General features: G+C 37.5%; 1 protein-coding gene across 5 annotated transcripts in view; it reads left to right on the top strand.

Moving 5' to 3' along the window:
• The window catches only part of CHN1 (chimerin 1), a 197951-nt gene that overhangs the window by 27976 nt on the left and 142778 nt on the right, over window positions 1-27197 (top strand). For all 5 annotated transcript variants that reach the window (XM_007965409.3, XM_073019827.1, XM_073019830.1 and 2 more), the window contains one exon: window positions 22611-22649. In XM_007965409.3, the coding sequence (XP_007963600.1) occupies window positions 22611-22649 (39 nt within the window). The remainder of the gene's footprint in view (window positions 1-22610; window positions 22650-27197) is intronic.

The raw sequence follows: 27197 nt of genomic DNA, 5'->3' as shown, positions 1-27197 counted from the left end.
GACTTTGAAGAGTAGGCCAATATTTAAAAATTTATGAGAAAACAATTTGATCTAATTGTCACTTGTGAACAGTAAAAACTCATTTTTTTTGGTATATTATAGGAATTTGAAAAGTCTTATTAGAGATAAATAATTCTCTCTTATAGACTGATAAAAGCACATGAAAATGTTTTTTTCATTGCTGTCATTTGTCTGTGCTGATGTGGATTTGAATCAGATAACTTTTTTCATTTTCCAGTGACAATGACCTTTTGCTTTTCGATTCCTAGTATTCAACATCCTTGTGGGCATTCCAACAATGTTAGTGCAGTAAAGCATGCAGATGATATTTTCAACAAAATGCTTGTTCACAGCTGCATGACATAAATCACTCAGAATGCTCTCTGAATAACAAATAATATTGCTTATTAGAAGTCCACATCAAGTCTGGAGTTAAACAAAAGAAGACTCTATTTGAATATTTAAAAACCAATTATCCACCTTTCCATTTTGGTAAACCTATTGGACTATAACATTTCATATGTGAAGTATGTTTGGCATTGTCACAGTGTTCTGAGTCCTGAAGTGGAAATGGGAAAAAAAGAAATAATATTTTCTAAATAAGGGCATTTTGGAAAATTCTTTAAAGTATGATATCTTGAGATTTTTAGGTATTTTGTTTACATATGTTCATAGAAGATACCTTGCACTACTTTAATTCACTTATTTATTCATATTGCTTTCTAGTTACATCTATATTTCTTTCCCTGGAAATTTCCTTAATGTCAGATACTTCAGGAATAAAGTTAAAAGGTTTTTTGATGGTAATAATAATAACAATAGCTAATATTCATTTGTCCAACTGACATGCCCGGGGTCAGACTCACAATTAGGTTTCCAGGCAGGTTTGGTACAGGCAGGTTTCCAGACTTCCAGGGCTCACACTTCTAACTGCTGTCCTACACTGCCAAAGCTGGCAGCACAAAGTGAGGTGGGTCCACATTGTCAATCCTGAAACTCACATCAACCTGGCTGAAAATGTGTAACTTGTCTTCCTCCTGAGCACCCAGAAGTGAAGTGCCCAGACATCCTTCATCTTTTGCTTGCTTTTGCTGCTGCTTCTTCATCACTTTGTCTTCCCTTGTTTCGCTTGTGCATGCAGAAATATCCCAGAACTTACTTTCAGTCATTAGTTTTTTTCCCTGGCCTTGATATATATTTTGTCACCTCCTGCCTAGGTTTCTGCCCTTCCTGAAAAAGACGTGTTTTGTGAATGGGCTTCCAGCAGCCTGAGTTGGCCTACTGATATCATCAGGAAGATTTCCAGTGCTCTGTGGCATCTAAAACACTGAATAACTGTGTTCATATGTATGTTTTCTGTTTCATGATCTGGCAAAATGTTGTCAAGATAATTCTGCATATCATATGTTGAAGCATGGGCTATAGTAGGAAGGAGGCATGCAGATTGCCCAGTTGCCCATTCAACTGTGGAAAATACCAGTGAGCATAATCATTGTTATCCAGTATTCTCTTTCTAACTCTCAGACTTTTACTATGATGACCCAGTGTGGTAGAATTTGTGGTTGAATTACTGAAGGGTTCAAGGCAAAAACAGTGTGAGGGTGATCCTGGGTCACTAGTAAAGCTATGAAAGCCCTCTTAATTTTCTTTTTGTATCTGCTGAATAAAATGAGAATAGAACACTAGAAAAAGAGAATATCAGTGATTATATTAGGAACTTTTCAGGATCTCCCTCATTTAAAATTTGGAGAATATGTTTATAAATTCACTTTTTCCATGGATTCAGATATTATGCTTACTAAGGGGTTATATTTTCTATTTCCGATCTCCCTTATGCATAGCTGAGTCAGAATTTTTAAAACATTCTCTCTGATAGAGTTATGTAGTATAATTCCTTACGTGATAACACTTAGCCTTGGCACTGAATCAACCTGACTTTATGGCCTCCCTCCCTCCTAATAGAATGAGTGAGGAGGACAGTTCCAGGATCTCACGTTACTGCTTTGCCCCAACTTCCATTGTCTGAATGCTGCATAGCTCAAACTACGACTACTGCTTTGCCACCCACTTCACCTTCTTTTTTTCTTCCCAATCCTAGATCACTCATTTATTGATCATCCCCAACAAAGTGATTCATAGACTAAATATTACAGGAAGTGTAAATTCCAAGAATTTAGAAAGTCTTTCTGCATATTGTAGCAGGAATGTTTAGCTTAGGGGAATTTGAAATTGGGTTAGGGATTACTGTTCTTGACCTTACAGGACTCCTTCTTGAGATGCAGACAGTAAGTGTCTGTCTTGTCACTAAGCTTATTGGAGTGATGAAGCATCAGGATAGCACCCTGCCATGGGTCAGAGAGAAGATATTTCTTGGACTGATGGTTTTAATGAGATGTCAACTCTTTTTGGACATGGGAACCAGAAAACATCCTAAACATTTCATTGAAGGTTATACTCAAGCTTGAGCTACAAGGAAACCAGTAGTAGCAAGGAGAATACTTTAATAGCATCACGAATGAACCTGACTATAAGGGATACCAGTTTGTTGTCCTGGAAGCTACGCTTGAAGCCAGATACCTCAGGGTTATTATTATTCATTGTTTAGCCTAGTGATAGTTGTCTGGCCCTTGTGGACTGTACTTGAAGCATTTCCTCAAGCATCTGCATCTGCCTCTGAGAAGTTGTCCTGGCGTTTCTCCTGCTCATATGAGCTTGCTTAGGTTATCTCCCTTCAATCCCCAATTCATTTGGCTTTGTATTTTGGCTACTTATTGCCTTGATATTTTTAGATGTAGTCACCTGGCATGGCACTTTTTGCCTTGTTTCTAACTTAGCATCCCTTTATTATACTATCAGTTTTGGTCAGGAGTATGTGATCTGGAGGCACATGATCTTGGTTCAAGGACTGGCTCTGCTCCTTGTGACTTTAAACAGGTGCCTTGATCCCTCTCAATTACTGGTTTTCTCATTCATAAAATGGTAATAGTAATAATACCTTATAACATTGTTTTGAGACATAAATGAAATAAGTATAAAAACATTTAACAAGAGACTGGCACATTGTAAGTGTTCAGTGCGACATAATTTACTGTTGTGTTCTAGTTATTGTTTTAGGTCAGTGGTTTTCAAACTTTTAAATCTCAGGATCCATTTATATTCTTCAACATTGAGAATCCTAAGGTGCATTTGTTATGTGGGTTATATGTGTTGCTATTTACTGAATTTGAAACTAAAATTGAGAAGTTTTTAAAAATTATCAATTAAAAAATAAACTAATTACATGTTAACATAGATAACACATTTTATGAAAAATACTATATTTTTAAATGTAGTAAGAAGAGCCATTCTTTTACATTTTTATAAACTCTTTAATGTCTGGCTTAGGAGAGAGCTAGATTCTCTATTTGCAGTCATCTTTTGAAATATATTGTTTTGTTTGGGATATATGAAGAAAATCTGGCCTTATACAGATATGTAGTTGGAAAAAAGGACAGTGTTTTAATAATCTTTTCAAATAGTTACGGATATCTCTCTTGACACTAACACTTGACAAGTGGTAGTTTCTTAAAGGTCAGTTGCAACGTAGACTTTGAAACCATATCAATGACATTTTTACTCTAGTACGTTATAATCTACTGTTCTATCTTGTATTTGACTGGATCTTTTGCCCACACATGATACTGTGTTATCATACATTCATCATTTCAAAAATATTAGTTCATTGATTTATGTAAATCTTGTGAATGTTAACACGTTTCGTCATGCAATATATCTTAAATCATCTTCTTTAATATCACCATCGATCTCATGGGAAAAGTCTTTAAATATTAACAAACTGTCAAGCTCATGGTGGTGGATACAAGTTTCCTCGAATTCTTATTTTCACTTGAAAGCTTGAATTTTTGTGACTGACAGTAAATACTGTTAGTTATTTTTGTTGGAGTCGCAAGCTCACTTTGCTTATTCTTGAGAAAATATCTATTAAATACCCAAGTCTGATTAATCATAGTTTCTGAGTCCTTCTTTCAAGTGAAATGGCTACTATGAAGATGGAGCTAGTTCAGCTTGTAACCCCAATGACCTCAGATGTGCTTTTCTTCAAGACAACCATCATACTTGGTATATGCAACAATACATGGTGCTTTATGCACACTTCACACTTTTTTAACAGAATGACCAAAAGAAGTGTACTCAAGGATCAAGATTTAACAAAACCAATACTTTAAAACTGCTTCATCAAGGGCATTCTTAGGTTAAACGATTTTTCTTTTTACTATGAGTGTGTACTGGTGAAGTACAGTGACAGCCTTGTTGCCGCTGCTTTGTTTTACCCAGCATAGCTTTTGTACCACCAGTACAAATGTCAATGTAGTGAAAAAGGCAAAATCCTTCTTAGGATTACTATTAAAATAGTTTGGGTTTTGTGGACCTCTCCTGAAAGGGTCTTAGTGACCCACAAGTGTTTACAGACCACACAGAGAATTACCGTTCTAGGCAGCAAGAACACAGCAGTGTGAACAACAGATGACAAAAATATCCTGCCCTCATCGAGCTTACCTTCTGGTGTAGAGAGATAAACAACAATGTAAAATTGATAAAATATATAGCATTTTAGATAGCAATAAGTACTAAGTAGAAAAAAAAAAAAAGAATATGAAGTGCCAGGGGGTTTTGAACTTTTTAAATGACAGGGAAGGCTTCACTAAGTCAAGAACTGAAGTAGGTGACAGAACAAACTATAGAGACACCTGGGCAGGAACATTCCAGACGGAAGAAACAGCTAGGTGGAAGTGTGTCTTATATGTCTGATGAATGGCAGAGGAATAAAGAGCCTGGAGAAGAGTGAGTGAGAGGAAGTGAAGCAGATGAACTTGGGGGCTTAGTGGGGACAGATCACCCAGGGTCTTGTAGGTCAGTGTTTCTGAAAAATTGGTGCGCACACATATCACTTGGTCTTGTGAAAATGCAGATTCTGATTTGTAGTTGGGAGTTGGGTTCTGTATTTCTGCATTTCCAAGTTACAAGACGATGGCACTGTTGTGGTCCTCTTTAAATAGCAGTCTTTGTAGGCAGTTGTAAAGAGTTTGGCTTTTATTCTGAGTGACACAGGAAGTCATTGGAGAGAGCGCAGCAGAAGAGTGGCATGTTCTGACTTATGTTTTAACATGATCAGCTATAAATATTAATAACAGTAGCAGGCCTGTAATCCCTTATCCACAACCCTTGGGACCACATTTGTGCTGGAATGCAGGATTTTTCAGACTTCAGAAAGGTAGTACATTTCACATATATATAGTATATTTTATAACACTCGCAACAGTGTCTGAGGCATTACTCTGTAATCACACATTAATATTTCTGCAATGAAATAAATGAATAGTCACACTCAACGGGATAAATAAAGACTAAATATTCTCACATTGATCAGGTAAGGTTTTTGGCACCAAATGAGTTATAGTTATTAAAATACTTTGACGTTCAGGTCAGACCAGGCTTTGCTGCCAAATGCGTTATAAAAATACTTTCACTTTTTAAGGCATTTGGATTTTATAATTGAGAAAATACGGACCTTTGTTGGTATTATACTTGTTAGTTACTCATATCCCTACACTGCTGGAACTTCTTTAAGACAACCAGTCCTTTACATGTTCATTTTAGGCCTTGTTATATGCAAGTGTCAGCAAGAAACATGACAGCCTTTCATGTTCTGGTTCTGCTCTCAGGAAGAAAAACAAGTACCTATCAATTTGAAACACAGGTTCTCATTTATAAAGAGTTTTTACCCCTTGGCAACTTATTCTGTTGTGTATGCCATAAAAGCATAGTTAATTAAAAGATGCCAAGCATTTTACTATACTTTAGGATAGTTAACGTGCTTTAGAATTATCCAACTCTGCTCATTTGTGGTTGCCACAGTATTACTTCCATGTCTGACTTTGCTTTCTTCCTTACAGCTGTGAGCTGCCTTATTCCACATTTGGCTCTACAATTTATAATCTAAGGCAAACCTCTCTGTGTTCCTCAGAATCCACTTTTCTTTTTCCTTAGTGACTGAGTGGTTTTCTCAGAGGTATCCAGTTTAAAAAAAAACGCATTTGGAAATGATCAAAATAAGATGAGAAATGTTGTGATCTTTTCCCATCTCATTTACCTGTGATGTGAGTATTAGTAATAGGCCTTATCTCTTTTTTCCCAGTAGTTTCATTTAAGTGTTAGTTTGTCTTACTGTCTGAGCAGCTGTCCTTTTGATAAAGCTTGAAAACATGGATGTAAGGAAGACTTTGAAGGGTTGCTGTTTTAATGCCTGCTGGCAAAATGACATATTGACTCTCATCATTGGAAAATGCTATGAATCCGCATTACAGAATAATGCACATTCTAATAAACACATTACTTTAAATACTCCCAGGCTAGGGAATATGATGATCGATTCCTGTTCCTAGGGCAAGAATCCAAGTAGGTCAGTGCTACAAAACTATGTTGGAGTATGGGGAAAGCATGGGTTAGGAATAATTTGTGCCAAAGAATGAATAATAGCAAGGAGAAAAACATCGTTTGCAATTTTTCTTTTAAGGAAAGGTTGAGGAGGTTATATACTGGGTCTGCTGAAGGAGGTGAGGGTTATCTGAGACCACTGAATTATAGTTGGAAAGATAACTGACAAGGAAAATCTCCACTAAAAGTATAGTTAATTATTTTCCAGAACTTGTACTTATAAAAAGTAAAAATTCTGCAAAGAATGTTCATATGGTTACATTTTTTAATATCTGGAACTTCAAGTGTTATAAATGGTTAAAAGTCTAAGTTGTTGAATTGGAAAATATTGAAACATTGGAACGTGAACATTGGAAAAAATGTTCATCAAGCATATATTATTTTATTGTAGTAAAACATATATAACATATAGTATATTCTTTTTTTTTTTTTTTTTTTTTTTTTTTTTTTTTTTTTTTTGAGATGGAGTCTCGCTCTGTCGCCCAGGCTGGAGTGCAGTGGCTGGATCTCAGCTCACTGCAAGCTCCGCCTCCCGGGTTTACACCATTCTCCTGCCTCAGCCTCCCGAGTAGCTGGGACTACAGGCGCCCGCCACTGCACCCAGCTAGTTTTTTTTTTGTTGTTGTATTCTTTTTTTAGTAGAGACGGGATTTCACCATGTTAGCCAGGATGGTCTCGATCTCCTGATAGTATATTCTTTTAAGGATGAATTATAAAGACTTCATAAACATATTGCATTTTAATTTAATTTAATTTAATTTAATTTAATTTAATTTAATTTAATTTTTGAGACAGGATCTCACTCTGTTGCCCAGGCTAGAGTGCAATGATGTCATCTCGGCTCACTGCAGTCTCGACCCTCCTAGCTCAAGCAATCCTCCCTACATGCCACTCCTGCCCCCTACCCCAGTAGCTAGGACTACAGATGCATGCCACTACACCTGATTAATTTTTGTATTTTTTGTAGAGACAGGGTTTCGCCACATTGCCCAGGCTGGTCTTGAACTCCCGAGCTTGAGTGATCCCCCGCCTCGCCTTCCCAAAGTGCTGGGATTACAGGTGTGAGTCCCTGCACCCAGCCACATTTTAATTTTAGACGTGAGATGCCGAGAAGTAGAAGGATCTACTTTATTGTCGTTGTTGAGTTTTGCATATTCTATTTTCTGGGGCAGAGGGTTTTAGGAAATGTATTATATTATTAAAGGTGAATTTTTGAAATGTACCCAGCAGAATCCAAGTGGGAGCCAGTTGGGAATGTTGAGATGTCATTGAGAGGATTGACAGGAATTAAACATCATCTTGGAGTTCCCTTTTGGAAAACCTGTACGTAAACAGGCCTGTCTGAGGACTTTCTGTAATTATGCCGACATGTTAGGAGAAACATTATGAGAAGTTCTCTTCTTCTCACCTCAGATTTAACTTGTCCAGAAGACTAATTAGTAGGTTGGAGAGTGACACTCTTTACCTTTGGATTGAGTTAAGCGACCCATTTCCTCTGTATAGCTTTTCATTTTCAAGAGTATAGTGAAAGATTTGAGTAAGCAGAAGGACTTTGTGTAATCTGTTTGCTAGGTCTGCCAAGCTGGTTAGAGGAAACTGCTTAGTTCTTTTATTGAAGACCAAGCTTTAAATAGGAGAGGTTTCCAAGTTTGCTTCACATTTCATTTAGGAGGCTTTGTTTGCCCAGGCTGTGGGTCCATGGTGAAGAATTGAGCACTGCACTTGCAAAATATTTGTTTCTGGGGATCTTTGATGAAGTTACATGTGAGCACTGTAGTTGCACAGTTTCAGAAGTTTTTTTTTTTTTTTTTTCTTAGTATTAACAGTTCTGGGTCACTATTCTCTGAAGAATTAAAAATAATTGTCTTTGGTTTTAAAAATAGTTTATTTCCATCAGAGTTGAATCATGACATATCAGTTTTCAACTTGGAACAGTTTTAAATGACTTTGTTGTTTCTAAGGGTGAATTTAACTGACCTGATTTGGCCATGACTTTGCAGGGTGAATTTTAATTATCTTAGTTGTAATGCCTTCTTTCCACGTTTTGAAACATCTTCTAGGAAAGAAGTTTAGTCAGGATGTGAGATACCTAGAAACCCAGCAAGGCTCATTTTTGTTTCTCATTAGTTTAGAATTGTGTATGTTATTAGGAGCCTTTTCATTTTCACTGCGAATTTTTGTTTTCCAAGAAACTTCTTTTATTAAAGAGCTTGGATGTTTTCTTTGTGACTCTTTCACATATTACCTATAGTACTTGTTTGGTATTTACTGTTTATGCCCTTGTTCTTTTAAAAATCACTTTATAGTAAAATAACAATTTAAGCTTGTCATTATTTTGGTGTGTCTAAATATTGAACAGAAACAGAACAGCAACAGGTGGGGATTAATTATTATTGCCTTATATTTTTGGATTAAAGCAGTACAGGAAATCTCACCAGTTGGTTGAAAGGCGACCGTCATTTGAAGGGAAGAAATGGTCTTTTTTCTTGCCAATAAATGTCATTCTGGTTATACAATTCAAAATTGTTAATTTTCAAACCAAAGGCAATCTGAAACTAATATGCTTTAAAACCTAAATCACAATTTTTGAATGTTTATAGATCATTTGTCTAAACCTCATTTAAAATGCAATATAGTCCTTTTTGAGAATTCATTATATTGTTTAAAAGTTGTAACAGCTTTTGACTTGACCCTAAAACAATAAACAGCTTAAATTTAACATTCTAGTCTGTTCCAGAATGAACTGTTTAACTTTAAAAGTAAAACGTTAAGCAGGTTTAAACTTCACCAGAGGAATATTATTCTAAACCAAAGAATGCATAAGATACAGATTATGTAATGATACAAAAAGAATATATAATAAAAAGAAATAATTTTTGTTTTCAGAGGTCATTTTTAACAACTTCTATAGATGTAGTGGATGTAAATAGTATCTAATTGGAGAGAACATGAAGATGTATTCAGTCATAAAATGTTATAAATTAATCCAAAAAATCAGCACATTAAGGTATTTATAAGTAAATTTAATCCTATCAGTCAGTAAATGAATACTTTTGAGTATCTCCTAAATAACCGTAATGTTATAAATTATATCAAAGATGGATTTAACTAGGGATTTTTTAAATCATTGCCTAAAGGCACAGATAAATATCCTGAAAGTTTTGTTATTTAAAGAAAAATGAATGTCCTGACAATACTAATATTTAGAGGAAAAGCAGCACAAACGATTATGGCAACAATGAGTTTAACACTAAATCTTGCTTAAAATTTAAGTTTGAGCTTAAAAAAGCAAGAAAAATTGGAATCACTTTTCGTAAACATGATAGAATATGTAAAAATATGTTTACGTAAAGTTTTCTTGACTTGCAATTCTAGCAGTTAACCAAAAATGAAAGAAAATTTAATTAAGAAACTGTTTTTCATTTCCTATAACGAATGCTTGACATTCAGTAAATTCAATTAGAACTGGCAGAACAGGTAAAATGAAGACCTCCACAGGGATTCTGAGGGGAAATTCAAAGACTTTAGAAGAATATAGTGCTTTATTATGGATAAGTTTGCCACAAAGCTATAGTTGATTTCTAAGCCTCTCAGACTGGGATTTCTCTGGTAGTACATGCAGTTCAAGGACCCACCTAAAACAGTTAGAGCCTCCTGTGGAGTTTATTAAAAAGGACTTTTCTCTGTCTGATTCAGTTTCCATGTTTTCTTCATCTTATAGATAGTTTACTTGCACTTTTTTGTTTTTAATAGTTCTCTCAGCACAAATGTAATATATTCGTTGTATAACAGAGAGGCCTTTCTCCTCCTGGTTCTGGCAGAGAATAACACCCCAAGACCATAGAGCATCCATTACATGTAGTAAGGTGACCTCTCCCCTGTCTTCCACAAAGAGTTTGTTATCTCCCATACTTGGGAGAACTAGGAAAACAGTCACTTGAAACATTATCCAGGCTTGCTTTAGAAGAGGGGAAAGGCTGATCTAGAGATGACTACTGTTACCCTTCTAGTGTGTGTCTTTCTAGTTCTTTCATCCTCTCTCTTCCCTCTATGTACACATGCACATACATACACACAGAAATATCTTTTCTTTCATTTATAAAAAAATGAAAAATTCACTGATGAGGTTGTACGGTACATACGAATTAACTTAGGCTTATTTTGATCTCATCTTTTTCTTTCATTTTCTTTTTTTTTTTTATTATTATACTTTGAGTTCTAGGGTACATGTGCATAACGTGCAGGTTTGTTACATATGTATACTTGTGCCATGTTGGTGTGCTGCAGCCATCAACTCGTCAGCACCCATCAACTCGTCATTTACATCAGGTATAACTCCCAATGCAATCCCTCCCCCCTCCCATGATAGGCCCCGGAGTGTGATGCTCCCCTTCCCGAGTCCAAGTGATCTCATTGTTCAGTTCCCACCTATGAGTGAGAACATGCATGAATTTGTTTATGTTTTTACATCAAGTCTCGAGGAGACTGTCTCACACAGAACCTAGCTTAGACATGAAGCTGTCTCTCCCCTTTCCCAGACCTTGCTGCCACCTGCGATTTTCAGTTCATTACTTTGTGCTCTTGTGAGTCTGCTCCATGAGTTGTGCTTGTTGTCTTCTGCCTTTGGCTTTCCTGCTGCCTGGCTTGCTTTCTCCAACTCTTGAGAAGTGAGCTGGACCTGACTATAGCATTCTTCTATCCTCAAATAACTGAATATTTAATTGGAAGAACGTACAAAGCAGAGAAAACCTCGCAGTGCGTTATTTATGGATGCCTCCTGACAACTCAGCCCAGGTTCCCTCCAGGGCCTAAGTCACAAACTTTCTTCAGTATATCTTTATTTCAGCCACTCTGCATTGTTTGCAGTTCCTCAAACATATACTGAACTTTCTTGTTTCTGCCCTCTTATTCATGCATTCTCCTCTGTTTAGTGTCCTTCTGCCTTTTCTCAGCCCCTTTATTTTAAAAACCGTCTATCTTTTAAGGGCCTTGTCAGATAATACCTCTTCTGGTATGTGTTTCTTGACACTCTGGGCAAAAGTGATTCCTTCTTTCCTTCCATTCGTTCATCAATTCAGCAAATAGTGTAGACCTATTCTTGCCAGGCATTTAGACAAGACAATGGTTTGTAAAACTTCTGTTGCTCTTACTTTATTACCTTGTTTGTAAATAATATCCATCATATTTTTGTTACTGCCATTGAAGGCACAAACTGTATCTGGACCCACCTCGTAACTGACACCCTCACCCATAGAAGGTGTTTCATGTGTAATTACTGAATGAGTGAAACTTTCTGATTGTTTTAACATTTCTGTATGCCAGCATAACTGATATTTTTATAAAATTATCTTTTATATTAGGTATGAAAAGTATTACACTTCATGGCAATGGAGAAAACCTTTTAATAGATTTTATGAGTATATACTTAATTTAAATAGTCATACATATCATGATAAGGATATAAGTATGTAATAATAATTATTATTTTTTGAGACAGAGTCTCACTCTGTTGCCCAGGCTGGAGTGCAGTGACACAATCTTGGCTTACTGCAACCTCTGCCTCCCTGGTTCAAGCAATTCTCCTGCCTCAGCCTCCTGAGTAGCTGGGATTACAGGCGTATCCCACCATGCCTGGCTAATTTTTGTGTTTTTACTAGAGACAGAGTTTCACCCTGTTGGCTACGCTGGTCTCGAACTCCTGACCTCAGGTGATCTGCCCCCCTGGGCCTCCCAAAGTGCTGGGATTATAGGCATGAGCCACCGTGCCCAGCCATACCATGATAAAGATATTTTAAGCAGCTGTTCCTGAGTCATAGGTTATCTGCTTCTCATTCTCAGTCATATTCTACTGGAGTTTGACATGTTCATATGATGGGTCTGGGCAGATTTTGTGACAGAATCAAAAAGAGGTGTTGTGAGCTCTTGAGACCTTCAGCTGAAGGCAATCACAAACATTTTCGGAGTATTAGCCCTGGATAACTTTGAACAAGCTGCTATTCTCTGCCAAAAGAACACACGATTTTCTCTCTTTTCTCTTCCTAATTTTTGTATTTCTTCTATTAGATGAAATATTTGTTTGTTTTTGAGACGGAGTCTCGGTCTTTTGCCCAGGCTGGAACGCAGTGGCGTGATTTTGGCTCACTGCAACCTCTGCCTCCCAGGTTCAATCAATTCTCCTGCCTCAGCCTCCTGAGTAGCTGGGATTATAGGCGCGCGCTACTATGCCCGGCTAATTTTCGTATTTTTAGTAGAGATGGGGTTTCACCATGTTGGTCAGTCTGGTCTCGAACTCCTGACCTTGTGATCCATCTGCCTCGGCCTCCCAAAGTGCTGGGATTGGTGAACCACCGTGCCTGGCCTTAGATGAAATGTTTACTACCTCTACTTTATCCCATATCTTAGATATGCCAAGGAAATTAGGGTTTAAAATATTCATTCTCAAAGCATGGTCCAGGGACTCCTGAGGGAGTTTTTACAAAGTTAAGACTATTTTTGTAATAATACTGAGACATTATTTTCATCACTCTCATTCTGTTGCAAGTATCTAATTGAATCTTCTAGAAGCTACATGTCATGTGGTATAACAACAGATGTAGATATGAGAATCCAGCTGTCTTATATTAGGCTAGACATTAAAGAGATTTGCAGAATGTAAAACCATTGTTTGTTCTGAAAAATATGGTTATTTTTCATTAAAATGTTAAGATGTAATAGGCTTATTATTTTTAAATGAATTAATGAAAAATACGATTCAAGTTTCTGCCTGCCTGCCTCCCTCCCTCCCTTCCTTTCCTCCGTTCCTTCCCTCCCTCCCTCACTTCTTCCCTCCCTCCCTTCCCTTCCTCCCTTCCTTCCCTCCCTCTGTCACTGTCACCCAGACTAGTGTGCAGTGGCACAAACACAGCTCACTGCAGCCTCCAGTGCCTGGGCTCAAGTGATCCTTCCACCCCAGTTTTCCATGTAGCTGGGACTACAGTCATGCACCACCTAATTTTTTTTTTCTTTTTGTCTTTTTTGTAGAGACAAGGTCTCACTTGTTGCCCAGCCTGGTCTCGAACTCCTGTACTCAAGTGATCCTCCTGCCTCAGCCTCCCAGAGTGCTGACATTACAGGCATGAGCCACTGTGCCCAGCTGTGTTTTTGTTTTTATTTTTATTTTTTTTTTGAGACGAAGTCACGCTCTGTCACCTAGGCCAGAGTGCAGTGGCATGATCTCGGCTCACTGCAACCTCTGCCTCCTAGGTTCAAGTGATTCTCCTACCTCAGCCTCCCGAGTAGCTGGGACTACAGGCACGTACCACCACACCAGGCTGATTTTTCTATTTTTAGTAGAAACGGGGTTTCACCATATTGACCAGGTTGGTCTCGAGCCCCTGACCTTGTGATCCACCTTGGCCTCCCAAAGTGCTAGGATTACAGGCATGAGCCACCTTGCCCGGCCCCAGCCGTATTTTAATTTCCAATGTGGCTAATATCAATAAATATTAAAAACTCTTTAGAATCCAGATTTCTGAGACCCAAAAGATCGACAGCCACTGGTTTATAAGTTTTTAAATATTTAAGATAACAGAGAATAGACTTTCTAATAGATTAAAAGGTGTAGTCCTTTTCATGTAGTCCAGGTATCTTCAAACTGGAATACTTAATCATACTTAATCATAATTGATTAAGCCGGTTTTCAGTTGTTGGACGTTTAGGTTGAGTACAGTATTTTAGTCTTTAAAAGTAATATTGTGGTGATATTCTTCTGTATTAATATTTTTCTAACATCCTTAATTGTTTACAGTGAATTTCTAAAAATAGAACTGCTGGGTCAAGAGGTATGCAGAAGGAATTGGCATGACGTGTTACATAAATTCAGGGGCCAAATGTATTCTCATATTTTTTTCTATTAATCAGCAGGAAATTTAGTATCTTCTTTTTTAGACAGTCTCCACCTCCAAGTTTGAGCCCCAGGAGGCTTTCCCAGTCCAAGAGTTGTCTCATCTGCCTCCAAATGCCAGAAGGAGAACTGACTACACTATTGCTCTTCCTTTCCATCATCATTTTCTGTCAGCATTTAAGGCCAGCCCCACACTGCTGAACAATAGTTGCTTGACCTACCACTAGGATCCCGTTTCTAGTCAGACCATGGCCCAGGTCATAGCCGTCACCCCCGTTGAAGGTCAAGATTGCAGTTTTTTAAAAGTTCATTTTCTTTTACTCAAGGATTTAGTGTACCAGGGAGGCTGAGGTCAGAGACACTTCCAGCATCCACCTTAGGCTGTGCCAGAGTCTGTCCTCCCTGATAAACACAGAAACTTTTTGTGTGACCTTAGATCACCAGTTTCAGTTATTCCTTCTTCAAGGCCATTTTATTTCAGGAATGTCTCTGCCTCTTCTTGCCAGTGGGACTTGGCTTGAGCTAGGTGTGTCTTCTGTGACAGAACTCTTTAATTTTTGAATCTCAGGAATCAAAGATTGGGGTAATGTTTCTTCCTTTCCAGGAAGATTTAGGGTCCTGGAAAATTGGTCTTCCTGCCTTTAGCAACTAATTCTGCATATCAAGAGATTGAGGCACTTTTTCCTAAGCCATTCAACTTTCCTGTCCCAGTGTCCCCTCCTCCCCTGAGTCCTAAGGACAGTGGCACCTACCCACTGGTCAACTAAAGGAACATTCAAGCCATTTTTCTCTCAGCAAAAGGATCCACACCAGTGATCTAAGGTCTCTACACATAAACATAAGAAAGGCTGAAATAATTTTTAGGAGTTCTCCTTCAAAGAACATCTCATCTAATCTCTGCCGTAACAGATACCTGTTACACAGTTAAGCTTATGGTATATATAGCTAATTGCTCTCCAAAGAGACTATGCCAGTTTATACTTCCACCAGCAAAAAATAGGAAAATATATTTAAAACCTAAACAGTGCTTTTAAATGTCATTAATTAGAATTGTTTTAATATTAAAAGAAACTCAAACTTTTCGCCTAATATTTCTTTTTTTTTTTTTTGACAAATACTAAATTTGTTTGGCCATGATTGTGATCTGTAGCATCTTGAATACTGTCTTTTATAACAGAGCAGGTGTACATGGAAGACCAAAATAGTAAGAAGGGCTGAAATCATTAACAGTGGCTTGAGGCTAATATGGTAATATTGTGTTTTCAGAATCACTTTTGGTGAAGGCAGGAGAGGGTACTCATTTACTGAAGGGTCTCCTAAGTACAAGGTGCTTTTTAGATGATACCTAATTTAATTCTCAACAACAAACCTATGTTGTTACTATTCCCATTTTAGATGATACTGTTATTCCATTTTTATAAATAAATAGATTAAGATGCAGAGAGGTAGTAAATTTTCTAAAGTCACAGAGCAAGTAAAGGTTGATGTTCCCTAAGAAAGCCCCACCTAGCACTAAGTACACAGTTCTCAGAGTAAGGACTGTGAGAATTAGCCTTTCTCTCTCACCTTCTCCAAAGTCAGAATGACCTCCGGGAGGCCTTCACCACTCATAGGTGCAGCTTTGCACGAGGTCTGTGAGGCGTTAGGGCCAACTACAAAGTCTCCAAGACTTCCCTCACTTTTGACACCAACTGCAAATTGGGTGGGGGGAGTTCCCCAACCACCTTTCACGGACTAAAATTCACTAGAAGGACTCAACGGAACTCACTAAACATTACTTACAGTCATGGTTATTGCCGGGAAAGGATACATATTAAAATCAGCCAGGGGAAGATGCGCATAAGACAGGGTCCAGGAGAAATGCAAAACGCAGAGCTTCCATTGCCCTCTCTATTTGGAGTCGGAACACGTGTCCTCCCTCCCTCCCTCCCTCCCTTCTCTCCTCCTGTCCTTCCTTCTAACTTCCTCCCTTCCTTCCCTTTCGTTACTTCCTTGGTGCCCAGGTGGGTCTTAAACTCCTAGGCTCAAGCAGTCCTCCTGCCTCAGCCTCCAGAGTAGCTGGGATTACAGTTATGTCCCTGGCTCCTTCTTGCATTTATGTGTGATGATCCACGTGGGATATTTCCTACCAGAGAAGCTCTCATGGCCTCGGTGTTCAGAACTTTTCATCAGGGCTTTATTGCATAAGCATGGTTGATTGTCCATATGGTTCCTTAACTGATACCAGTGACCCAAAGCCCCAAGTTACTCTCTGGCTAGCCCCAGGCAAACAAAAATTATCTCCAGGAGTTGAAGGCAAAGTCTAGACCTCTTCTGAGACAAGATTAAATTATTTACTAAATAGGGTCCCAGTCTGGTTGAGTATCTCCTCCCTTCCTAGTCCCCCATAGTGGATCAGGAGGTGCCTGGTTACTACCTCTTATGGTTTGGAGCCCCACAAGGAAGTGGAGACACGCATAGAGTATGGGTGTCCTGTTATAAACTGGAAACTCACTACATGTCATACTCCTTAGGATTGAATAATAACAGCAAAATATCAAGGAAATAATAACATGACTTGAATACTTACAGGCAAATTTTTTCTGGTATTAAAACTACAATTGAATTAATGATGGTTTACTTATTAAGACAAACTTCAATATAATTAACCCCCAACACACACACACACACACACACACATATGCACACACCCTCTAGCACAGGAAAGATGTATGTATCATCACTGCATTAAGGTTGTGTTTCATTCTAACTTTTTATCATCACTGGGTAAGTTCACCTGAGCAAGCTGTTTTCCTAAATAATTGCTTATTATTTATTTATTATTCATGGATTCCGTGGTTGCAAGTTTGCCCCCTTTCTAACATTTATTTGTAACCCTAAAATAAATCATTGTGGTATTTTTGTGGTCACTTGCAAATAATCCACAGAGCAGTAAAATATTTGAGTCATATGACCTGCCTATTCCTGGCTGTGGCCAAGCAAGGCAGTGCTCCGCCTTGTTTCAGCTCTCATGCTGTAAACAAGTCCTCTTTTCATGGTCTTTTCAGGGGCACACCTTTTTACATTTTTGTGGGGCTTTTGTTGTTGTTGTTAGTGATTTTGCCATTTAAAATGGTCCCCAGGCCTCGTGCTGAAGTGCTGTCTAGACAGTCTTCCTAAGAGTTAGAAGGCTGTGATATATCTTTTGGAGAATATGCATATGTTAGATAAGCTTCATACAGGCATGGTTATAGTGCTGTTGATGTGAGTTCAGTGTTAATGAATCAACGGTATATACTAAATAAGGTATCTTTAAAGAGATACACATACAACACAAGTTTATGTATTTAATGGTTGATGAAAATGTTGTGACCAGAGGCACCAAGGAACCTAACCCTGTGTTGCCCCTAGGAGCAGTGGTTCAGTATATGCTGCTAAATTCTGTGTTTGAGGTAACTTCATAGTATATAATTACTGTGAATAATGAGAAATGACTGTATTTGCTGCATTATTTCTTTCATTATTCATTTTATTCATTTATTCATGTAATCTGTTATTCTTTTTTTTTTTTTTTTTTTTTTTGAGATGGAATCTTGCTCTGCCACCCAGGCTAGAGAGCAGTGGTGTGATCTCGGTTCACTGCAGCCTCTGCCCACTGAGTTCAAGCAGTTCTCCCTGCCTCAGCCTCCTGAGTAGCTGGGGTACAGGTACCCACCACCTAATGTTTGTAATGTTTGTAGTTTTAGTAGAGATGGGGTTTCATCATGTTGGCCAGACTGGTATCGAGCTCCTTACCTCAGGTGACCGGCCCACCTTGGCCTCACAAAGTTCTGGGATTACAGGTGTGAGCCACCGTACCCAGCCTGTTATTCATTCTTCAAGCAGACATATTTGTGTGTATGTTTTGTTTTTTCATTTTATCATTTATTCCTTCTCTGATGCTCTTTCTTTCTTTATGTAGATTTGAGTTTCTGACTTACATCCTTTTCCCCCTCTTTTTGAAGAATTTCTTCTAACATTTATTTTTTGCCAGGTTTGTTGTGATGAGTTCTCTCATTTGTTGTTTGTCTGAGAAAGTCTTTATCTTTCCTTCTCATTTGAAGGATAATTCTAGTGGATATAAAATTTGGAGCTGTTATTTTTTTCTTTCTTCAACATTTCGGATATTTTACTCCTCTCTCTTAATGCTTTTATGGTTTCTAATGAGAAGTCTGTTTGTAATTCTTACCATTATTCTTCAATGGAAAAGCTGTTATTTTTCTTCTTGCTTCTTTCAAGATTTCCTCTTTGTCTTTAAGTTTTCCGCAATTTTTTAAAAAAATTTTCAGCTTTTATTTATATATGGGGGTTCATGTGCAGATTTGTTACATGAGAATATTGCATGATGCTGAGGTTTGGAGTACAGGTCCTGTCACCCTGGCAGTGAGCATAGTGCTTAATAGGTAGTTTAACTCACCCCTCTCCTCACCTTCTGGTAGTCCATAGTAGACATTGTGTCATATTTATATCCTTATGTGCTCAATACTTAGCTCCACTTATAAGTGAGAAGATATGGTATTTGGTTTTCTGTTCCTGCGTTAGTTTGTTTAGGACAATGTCCTTCAGCTGCCTCCATATTTTTGCAAAGGACATAATTTCATTCTTTTTTTATAGCTGTTTAGTATTTCATGGTGTGTACATACCACATTTTCTTTATTTTTCGTTTGTTTTTCAATTTATTTATTTCAATAGGTTTTTGGGTGGTGTTTGGTTACATGAATAAGTTCTTTAGTGGTGATTTCTGAGAGTTTGGTGCACCTATCACCTGAGCAGTGTACACCGTACCCAATGTGTAGTCGTTTATTCCTCTCCCCACCCATCCTTTCCTCTCACTTCCCAAAGTCCATTGTATCATTCCTATGCCTTTGCACCCTTATAGCTTAACTCCCTCCTATAAGTGAGAACATATAATGTTTGGTTTTCCAATCCTGAGTTACTTCACTTAGAATAATAGTCTCCACTTCCATCCAGGTTGCTGCAAATGCCATTATTTCATTCTTTTTTATGGCTGAGTAGTATTCCATGGTGTGTATATATATGTCTGTCTCTCTCTCTATATGTATATATATAGATATATATACCACATTTTCTTTATCCACTTGTTGATTGATGGGCATTTGGGCTGGTTCTGTATCTTTGCAATTGCGAATTGTGCTGCTATAAACATGCGTGTGCAAGTGTCTTTTCCATATAATGACTTCTTTTCTTCTGGGTAGATACCCGGGAGTGGAATTACTAGATCAAATGGTAGATCTACTTTTAGTTCTTTAAGGAATCTCCACATGGTTTTCCATAGTGGTTGTACCAGCTTACATTCCCACCAACAGTGTAAAAGTGTTCCCTTTCACCACATCCACACCATCTATTATTTTTTGATTTTTTGATTATGGCCATTCTTGTAGGAGTGAAGTGATACCATTTTGTGGTTTTAATTTGCATTTCCCTGGTAATTAGTGATGTTGAGCATTTTTTCACGTTGTTTGCATATCATCTTTTAAAAATTGTTTATTCGTGTCTTTAGCCCACTTTTTGATAGGATTGCTTGTTTTGTTCTTGCTAATTTGTTTGAGTTCCTTGTAGATTCTGGATATTAGTCCTTTGCTGGATGTATAGATTGTGAAGATTTCTCCTATTCTGTGGGTTTTCTGTTTGCTCTGCTGATTATTTCTTTTGCTATGAAGAAACTTTCATTTCATTAAATTCCATCTCTTTATCTTTGCTTTTGTTCTGTTTGCTTTTGGGTTCTTGGTCATGAAGTCTTTGCCTAAGCCAATATCTGGAAGGGGTTTTCCAATGTTTTCTTCTAGAATTTTTATGGTTTCAGGTCTTAGATTTAAGTATTTGATCCATCTTGAGTTGGTTTTTGTATAGGGTGAGAAATGAGGATCCAGTTTCATTCTTCTATGTGTGGCTTGCCAATTATCCCGGCACCATTTGTTGAATAGGGTATCCTTTCCCTACTTAATGTTTTTGTTTGCTTTGTTGAAGATCAGTGGGCTGTAAGGATTTGGCTTTATTTCTGGATTCTCTATTCTGTTTCAGTGGTCTATATTCCTATTTTGATACCAGTACTATGCTGACTGTGGCCTTATAGTATAGTTTGAAGCTGGGTAGTGTAATCCCTCCACATTTGTTCTTTTTGCATAGTCTTGCTAAGGCTGTGCAGGCTCTCTTTGGGTTCCATATGATTTTTAGGACTGTGTTTTCTAGTTCTGTGAAGAATGATAGTGATATTTTGATGGGAGTTGCATTGAATTTGTAGATTACTTTTGGTAGTGTGGTCATTTTCACAATATTGATGCTACCCATCCATGAGCATGGGATGTGTTTCCATTTGTTTGTGTCATCTATGATTTCTTTCAGTAGTGTTTTGCAGTTTTCCTTGCAGAGGTCTTTCACCTTCTTGGTTATGTGTATTCCTAAGTTTTGTTTTTGTTTTTGTTTTGTTTGTTTGTTTTTTGCAGCTTTTGTATAAGAGATCAAGTTCTTGACCTGATTCTCAGCTTGGTCACAGTTGGTGTATAGCAGAGCTACTGATTTGTGTACATTAACTTTGGAAACTTTGCTGAATTCATTTACCAGTTCTAGGAGCTTTTTGGATGAGTATTTAGGGTTTTCTAGGTGTGCGATCATGTCATCAGCAAACAGCGACAGGTTGACTTCCTCCTTACCAATTTGGATGCTCATTATTTCTTTCTCTTGAAGCAGACATATTTGAACACTCCTATGGGGTCCCAAGCAATTTCCACATGATTTAAAATTTCCATGTTATGTTAATATGCCCACTATTAGTAGTCTTGCTATAACCCTTTTTCTCAAAGTATTTGTGTGATTTTTGATAACACATTATAAACCAAGTGTGATATTGCAGTTTAAAAGTTGCAAATTGGAGGCTGAATGTCTTACGTCTATGACCATTTTACCTGAGCTACTTGTTTAGTTTTCTCAATAGACTTTCCAGGGAATTTTTTGCTTCCTTGAAGATGAAGATTTTAGGATCAGATTGCCTAATGGGTTCATGTTGGTTTCCAGCAGAGCCAGGTGATGTGGCTGGCCATATCTTTTTTTTTTTTTTTTTTTGAGACGGAGTCTCGCTGTGTCGCCTGGGCTGGAGTGCATTGGCCGGATCTCAGCTCACTGCAAGCTTCGCCTCCTGGGTTTACGCCATTCTCCTGCCTCAGCCTCCCAAGTAGCTGGGACTACAGGCGCCCACCACCTCGCCCGGCTAGCTTTTTGTATTTTTTAGTAGAGACGGGGTTTTCACCGTGTTAGCCAGGATGGTCTCGATCTCCTGACCTCGTGGTCCGCCCGTCTCGGCCTCCCAAAGTGCTGGGATTACAGGCTTGAGCCACCACACCCGGCCCATATCTTTATACCAAAAAATGTTTCTGCAGTCTTGGCTATATAGTCTTGCAGGCAGAGCTTTTGGCTGCCAAAATTAGCCCCCAGCTATACTTTACTGATGAGAAGTCAGACCACACTGGCTCCTTCTCCTTTCTCTGATTACTTCACGTCCCTCATGTGTTTGTATTTTCATCTCTTTCCACTTCCTATTTATACTGTCTCCTACATCTGCACTTAGGCAACGTGAGGGGAAATGGACTTGAAGAGCAGATGGTCACCTCATGTTCGTTGTTGTTCCCTAGATACACTCTCTTCCATTGAAGTGTTTCTCATTTCCTGGTTTTGATTGTCCAGGATATGTGAGGACTGAGATCTGAATCTTGCTGTTCTCTCTTCATGTTAGTAAAACCATGTACATTGGAATCCTCTAAATGTAATGGGGGAAAATAATAGAAATACTTAACTTTTGGGGTAATTAAAATTATTAATCTGGTAAATTTGACTGAAAAAGAAAAATTCAATAATTTTAGGGATCTTTCAGTGAAATAATCATTAAGCCCAAAGAAACAAAGCCTTTATTGACTATTACTTCAGTGATAGTAAGAAATGAGTACCAGCAGTAAAAGTTAACCTTGATGTTTTATGTAATAAGCAGTTGAATAAATACAATAACTTTCTTTAAACATCTTTGTAAAATTTCTCCAACTAAGTAAGGACCAAGGCTAAAAAAAACCCCTTGAATGCCCCTTCATGCCTAGCACAATACCTAGAACAAATAGATCTCAAATATGTATTAAATGAGTTAATTATTAAAATGTCTCATTTAAAATTTAAATGTTCGGTAATGTTAATTTGATGTTTTTTCTTTCAGATACAGATGAATATAGACCTCCTGTTTGGAAATCTTACTGTAAGTCTACAAATAAATTTAATTGTTTGGGTTATAGTGCTTTATAAGTAATATAAAAATATGGGATTATTAGATAGAAATTCCATTTTGTATCCATTGTTGAAAAATTAATTTACAACAAGGTTTGGGAATAGCATAGAAGTAATTGTGGTTAATTAAGTGTTTCCACAAAGTCTGTTCAGTGTATGGTTTTCTGTCTGGAATGCATTTCATCCCTCTGAGCTTGCATGAATTCCATGTAGTGAAACTTGAGACCACTTGTTAAGAGTGGCTAATAAAGCTAATACAAGGAGACACTGAGAATTCAAACAGTCTAATTATTTTCAGGTCCTGTTTCTTTATGTGAAGAAAGGAATATTTAAATGACAATAATTCAGGAGGCTATGTTGACAGAAAGAATAAGTGAAAAGAGGCAAAAAAAAAAAAAAAAGGTGATCTAACTTTTAAATAATTACTTTCCCAAAATATAAGGGAGATACTTGATTCCATGCTGCTCTTTAAACTGCGTTAGGATAAATATTTCTTTTTAAATGTCTAGGGTTTTAGTTCTTTGTTTTCCTTTCCTTGTTTTCTAGAGAATATTATTTCATCAAGTAAAGGATATTTCAGATTTTAAGAGTTGAAATAGGGCTAATATAATCAAAATGGTTTTTTAAAATTTATGAATGCATTATTATGGAAAAGCACTATAAGTTCTTGTTTGTTTCTGTAGTTGAATTAGCAGCCTAAGAAACCTGTACTTTAATTATAGATTAACATCTTTGTAAATGTTGAGGTTTATTATAAATTTGATGTTTGTAGGTTGCTGAAATTTGCCGACTGAAGGAACAGCAATTCAGATTCTCATTGGTCTTATGTTCTCAGAAGAGATAATTTTGTTTTTAATAGGTTGCCACTTTGGGCTAATTATAAGTAAAACATGAACAATCTCTAAAAATATTGCCATAGATGCTTTGCCCCAACGCTGCTGGTGCCTTTTTCTTTTTCCCTTGGGAGTATAGTTATACGAATATGTAAAAATGACTAATGTTCTTTTTACCTCCTAAAGATTTTGTCTCGTAATCTCATTGGCTGGAAGCCTATTTAAAATTCTTCTCTGGCCAGGCGCTGTGGCTCATGCCTGTAATCCCAGCACTTTGGGAGGCTGAGGCAGGCGGATTGCCTGAGGTCAGGAGTTTGAGACCAGCCTGGCCAACATGGTGAAACCCATCTCTACTAAAAATACAAAAATTAGCTGGGTGTGGTGGCACACACCTATAGTCCCAATTACTTGGGAGGCTGAGGCAGGAGAATTGCTTGAACCAGGGAGGCAGAGGCTGCAGTGAGCCAAGATCATGCCACTGCACTCCAGCCTGGGCTACAGAGTGAGACTCCATCTCAAAACAACAACAACAACAACAACAACAAAAACTTCTCTGCATTTTCTGGTTTTCAGTTTGTCTTTATTCTCTGACTCTGACTTACACCCTGCACATTTTTAATGTAAGAACATTTATGAAGCCTCAGACTATTATTGAGTTTGTGGTGATCTTTTCCTCTGTGAAAAATATCAATTAGTAAATGTAGTATATGCAATTGGTATTTTTCGTAGCTTCACAGATCTTGCATGTCTTGCAGTAGCTATCATTTGTTTTAAAAAATGGCATTTATGTAATCCCAGCACTTTGGGAGGCTGAGGCGAGTAGATCACCTGAGGTCAGGAGTTCGTGACCAGCCTAACATGGTGAAACCTGTCTCTACTAAATACCAAAAAATTAGCTGGGTGTGGTGGCGCATGCCTGTAATCCGAGCTACTTGGGAGGCTGAGACAGGAGAATCCCTTGTACTTGAGAGGCAGAGATTGCAGTGAGCCAAGATCGCACCATTGCACTCCAGCCTGGGCAACAAGAGCGAAGAGCAAAACTCTGTCTCAAAAAAAAAAAAAAAAAAAAAGACATTAAAAAAAAAGAGATTGGCTATTGCTTTGTTGCCCAGACTGGCGTTCAGTGGTGCAATCTTGGCATGCTACAGCCTTGACCCCCTGGGCTCAAGCCATCCTACCGCTTCAACCTCCTGAGTAGCTGTGACCACAGGTTGATTTTTAAAAATTTTATTTTGTAGACTACAAGGTCTCACTGTGTTGCCCAGGAAGGTCTCCAGCTCCTGACCTCAAGTGATCCTGCCTCCTTGGCCTCCCATGTGTTGGGATTATAGGTGTGAGCCACTGTGCCCAGCTGAATCTTTCTTTAATAAGACTATAATTCTGTTACTGAGTTTTATCATTTCTCTTAATGACTTCAGTGTCTGAACTCCCCATAATCATTTTAATAGTAGAAATGTGTAGGAAATTATTAAAATAAATATTTTATCTTTTGACTGTCAAAGGAAAAAAAACTTCTGATTCAAGGAAATTTTATAATTAAACTATATTAAAAGCAAGTGGAAAAATCCTTTTAAGAAATTTTCTTATAAGATTATGATATTAATCTTCCAAGATTTGAGTATGTACAAATTTTAACAAATGAGGAAACATAAAAATTGCAGCCAGGCATGGTGACTCAGGCCTGTAATCCTAGTAGTCTGGGGAGACTGAGGTGGGAGGATCTCTTGAGCCCAAAAGTTTGAGGCCAACTTGGCCAATATACAGGGATCCCATCTCTACCAAAAAATAAGAAATAAAAACATTAGCTGGGCATGGTGTTGCCCTCCTGTGGTCCCAGCTGCTTGGGAGGTGGAGGTGGGAGGAACTGCTTCCCGGGTGGAGGTGGGAGGATTACTTGGGCCCAAGGGGTGTGGAGGCTGCAGTGAGTTTTGATCAGGACTCTGAACTCCAGACCCTGTCTCATTCATTTATTCATTCATATTAAATAAATAAATGCATACTAACGATGACTTTTTATGATCATATAGATGGTTATTGTGTTTGTCAAATTCCGATCTTAGAAAAAAATGTGATTAAGTTGAACTTCTTGTTTATATTATCTTTACCACTCAGGCAGTTTTACAGTTTTTACAACTAGCTCTAAATAATCTTCAGTAAGATGTTTATTAATTGTACCTTAAGGACTTCATCTCTTAGGAGTCTTTACATTTTAGTAGGAAAAATTTTAAAGACGGACAGGCCTGTAATACCCTGATGTCATCAATAGAGACTGGAATTTTAAATAACTGAGGTAGGAGGCATTGTTCAGTTTCCTTAATATTTGAGCCATGACAATCTTAGGCCAGATATATGTATATAGTTTAGAATTGATAATTGACAATATTTTCTACTAATACTCTTTGGGACTGACAAACTGTAATGCTTCAGCATCTCTGTAATGTGACTTAAATTTAATTCTTAAAAAATTCTTAAAATGGTAATGAAATAGACATGGGCTGAAATTTTAAAAATAATTAGGTATGTCAATTCATGTAAGGTGGTACACCCGTTGAAAGCTACTCAAGAAGTTCTAATTGTTCACTTCTGTAATAGATCTATAAAAGTAAATAAGATGATTTAATTTAATGTCAAAAGTTGCTACATGTTAGTGTGTTTTGTTTTTCTGTCTTTGGCATGGTGGAATCTGAACAGCATTTCACAATTTGATTCTAGAAGAAACTTATTTTACCCATGCCTATCTTGTACTTCTTACTGTTAGTTCCACTGATCTTGTTAAAATGTAACTCTGAAGTCTTACAAATATAAACCAATAGGGAAATAAAATTAGCAAGAAGTCTAAGTTTTGGACTCTTTTAAAACAAATATGGTTTTATTGCTTTTCAATACTTGTTGTGTGAGTTAAACCAGGAACCTTACATGTAATAAATGAGGCAAGCAAGCCAGATTAGGACTCTGAGACAGTAGACCGTGGAGACCCTGTCTATAGAGAGTAGCTCAAAATTAGCATCTTTTATTGTCTTGTTAGACTCTGGGTTCAATATTGCTAGATCTGAGTTTTCAAGAGAGACTGGCATTCTCTTTTGCTTTTGTTGTCCTTAAGTTTCTTAATTTTTTGATGTTAAATACCTACTCAAATTTAAAAGACAGCAAACAAAACACATGTGGGCCAATTTTGACTTCAAGATACCAATTGTGATCTTTGGACTTGATGAACAATTTATTGTCTGTAGGGATTGAGAATTTCATTAATAAGTATATACAATTGACACTTCTAAGGTGATTGAAGATATTAAGTACTTTAATCATATATTCCCTCATCTTGAATTTAGCTATTAATTTTTGGTGAATCTTTTAATGATTGTGCTGATTTAAATTCAGCTGAGTTCCAATTCAAATTATCAAAAATTCTAAACTGAGAGAGAAGGGCCTGAATTAGACCTCATTACTTTGTATAATTTTTTAATGATCTTTTTGATAGGTGTTTTTTGAATCCAAATTTGTTATATTTGTTATAAAATATCCAAGACTTGATCAGGCACAGTGGCTCACACCTGTAATCCCAGCATTTTAAGAAGCCAAGGTGGAAGGATCACTTGAGTTCAGGAGTTTGAGACCAGCCTGGGTAAGATGGTGAAACCCTGTCTCTATAAAAAATACAAAAATTAGGCTGGTCGCGGTGGCTCACA

This window comes from Chlorocebus sabaeus, chromosome 10 (genome assembly GCF_047675955.1).
Source record: "Chlorocebus sabaeus isolate Y175 chromosome 10, mChlSab1.0.hap1, whole genome shotgun sequence".
Classification (NCBI taxonomy): Eukaryota; Metazoa; Chordata; class Mammalia; order Primates; family Cercopithecidae; genus Chlorocebus; species Chlorocebus sabaeus.
This window is presented reverse-complemented; position numbering and strand designations above follow the sequence as displayed.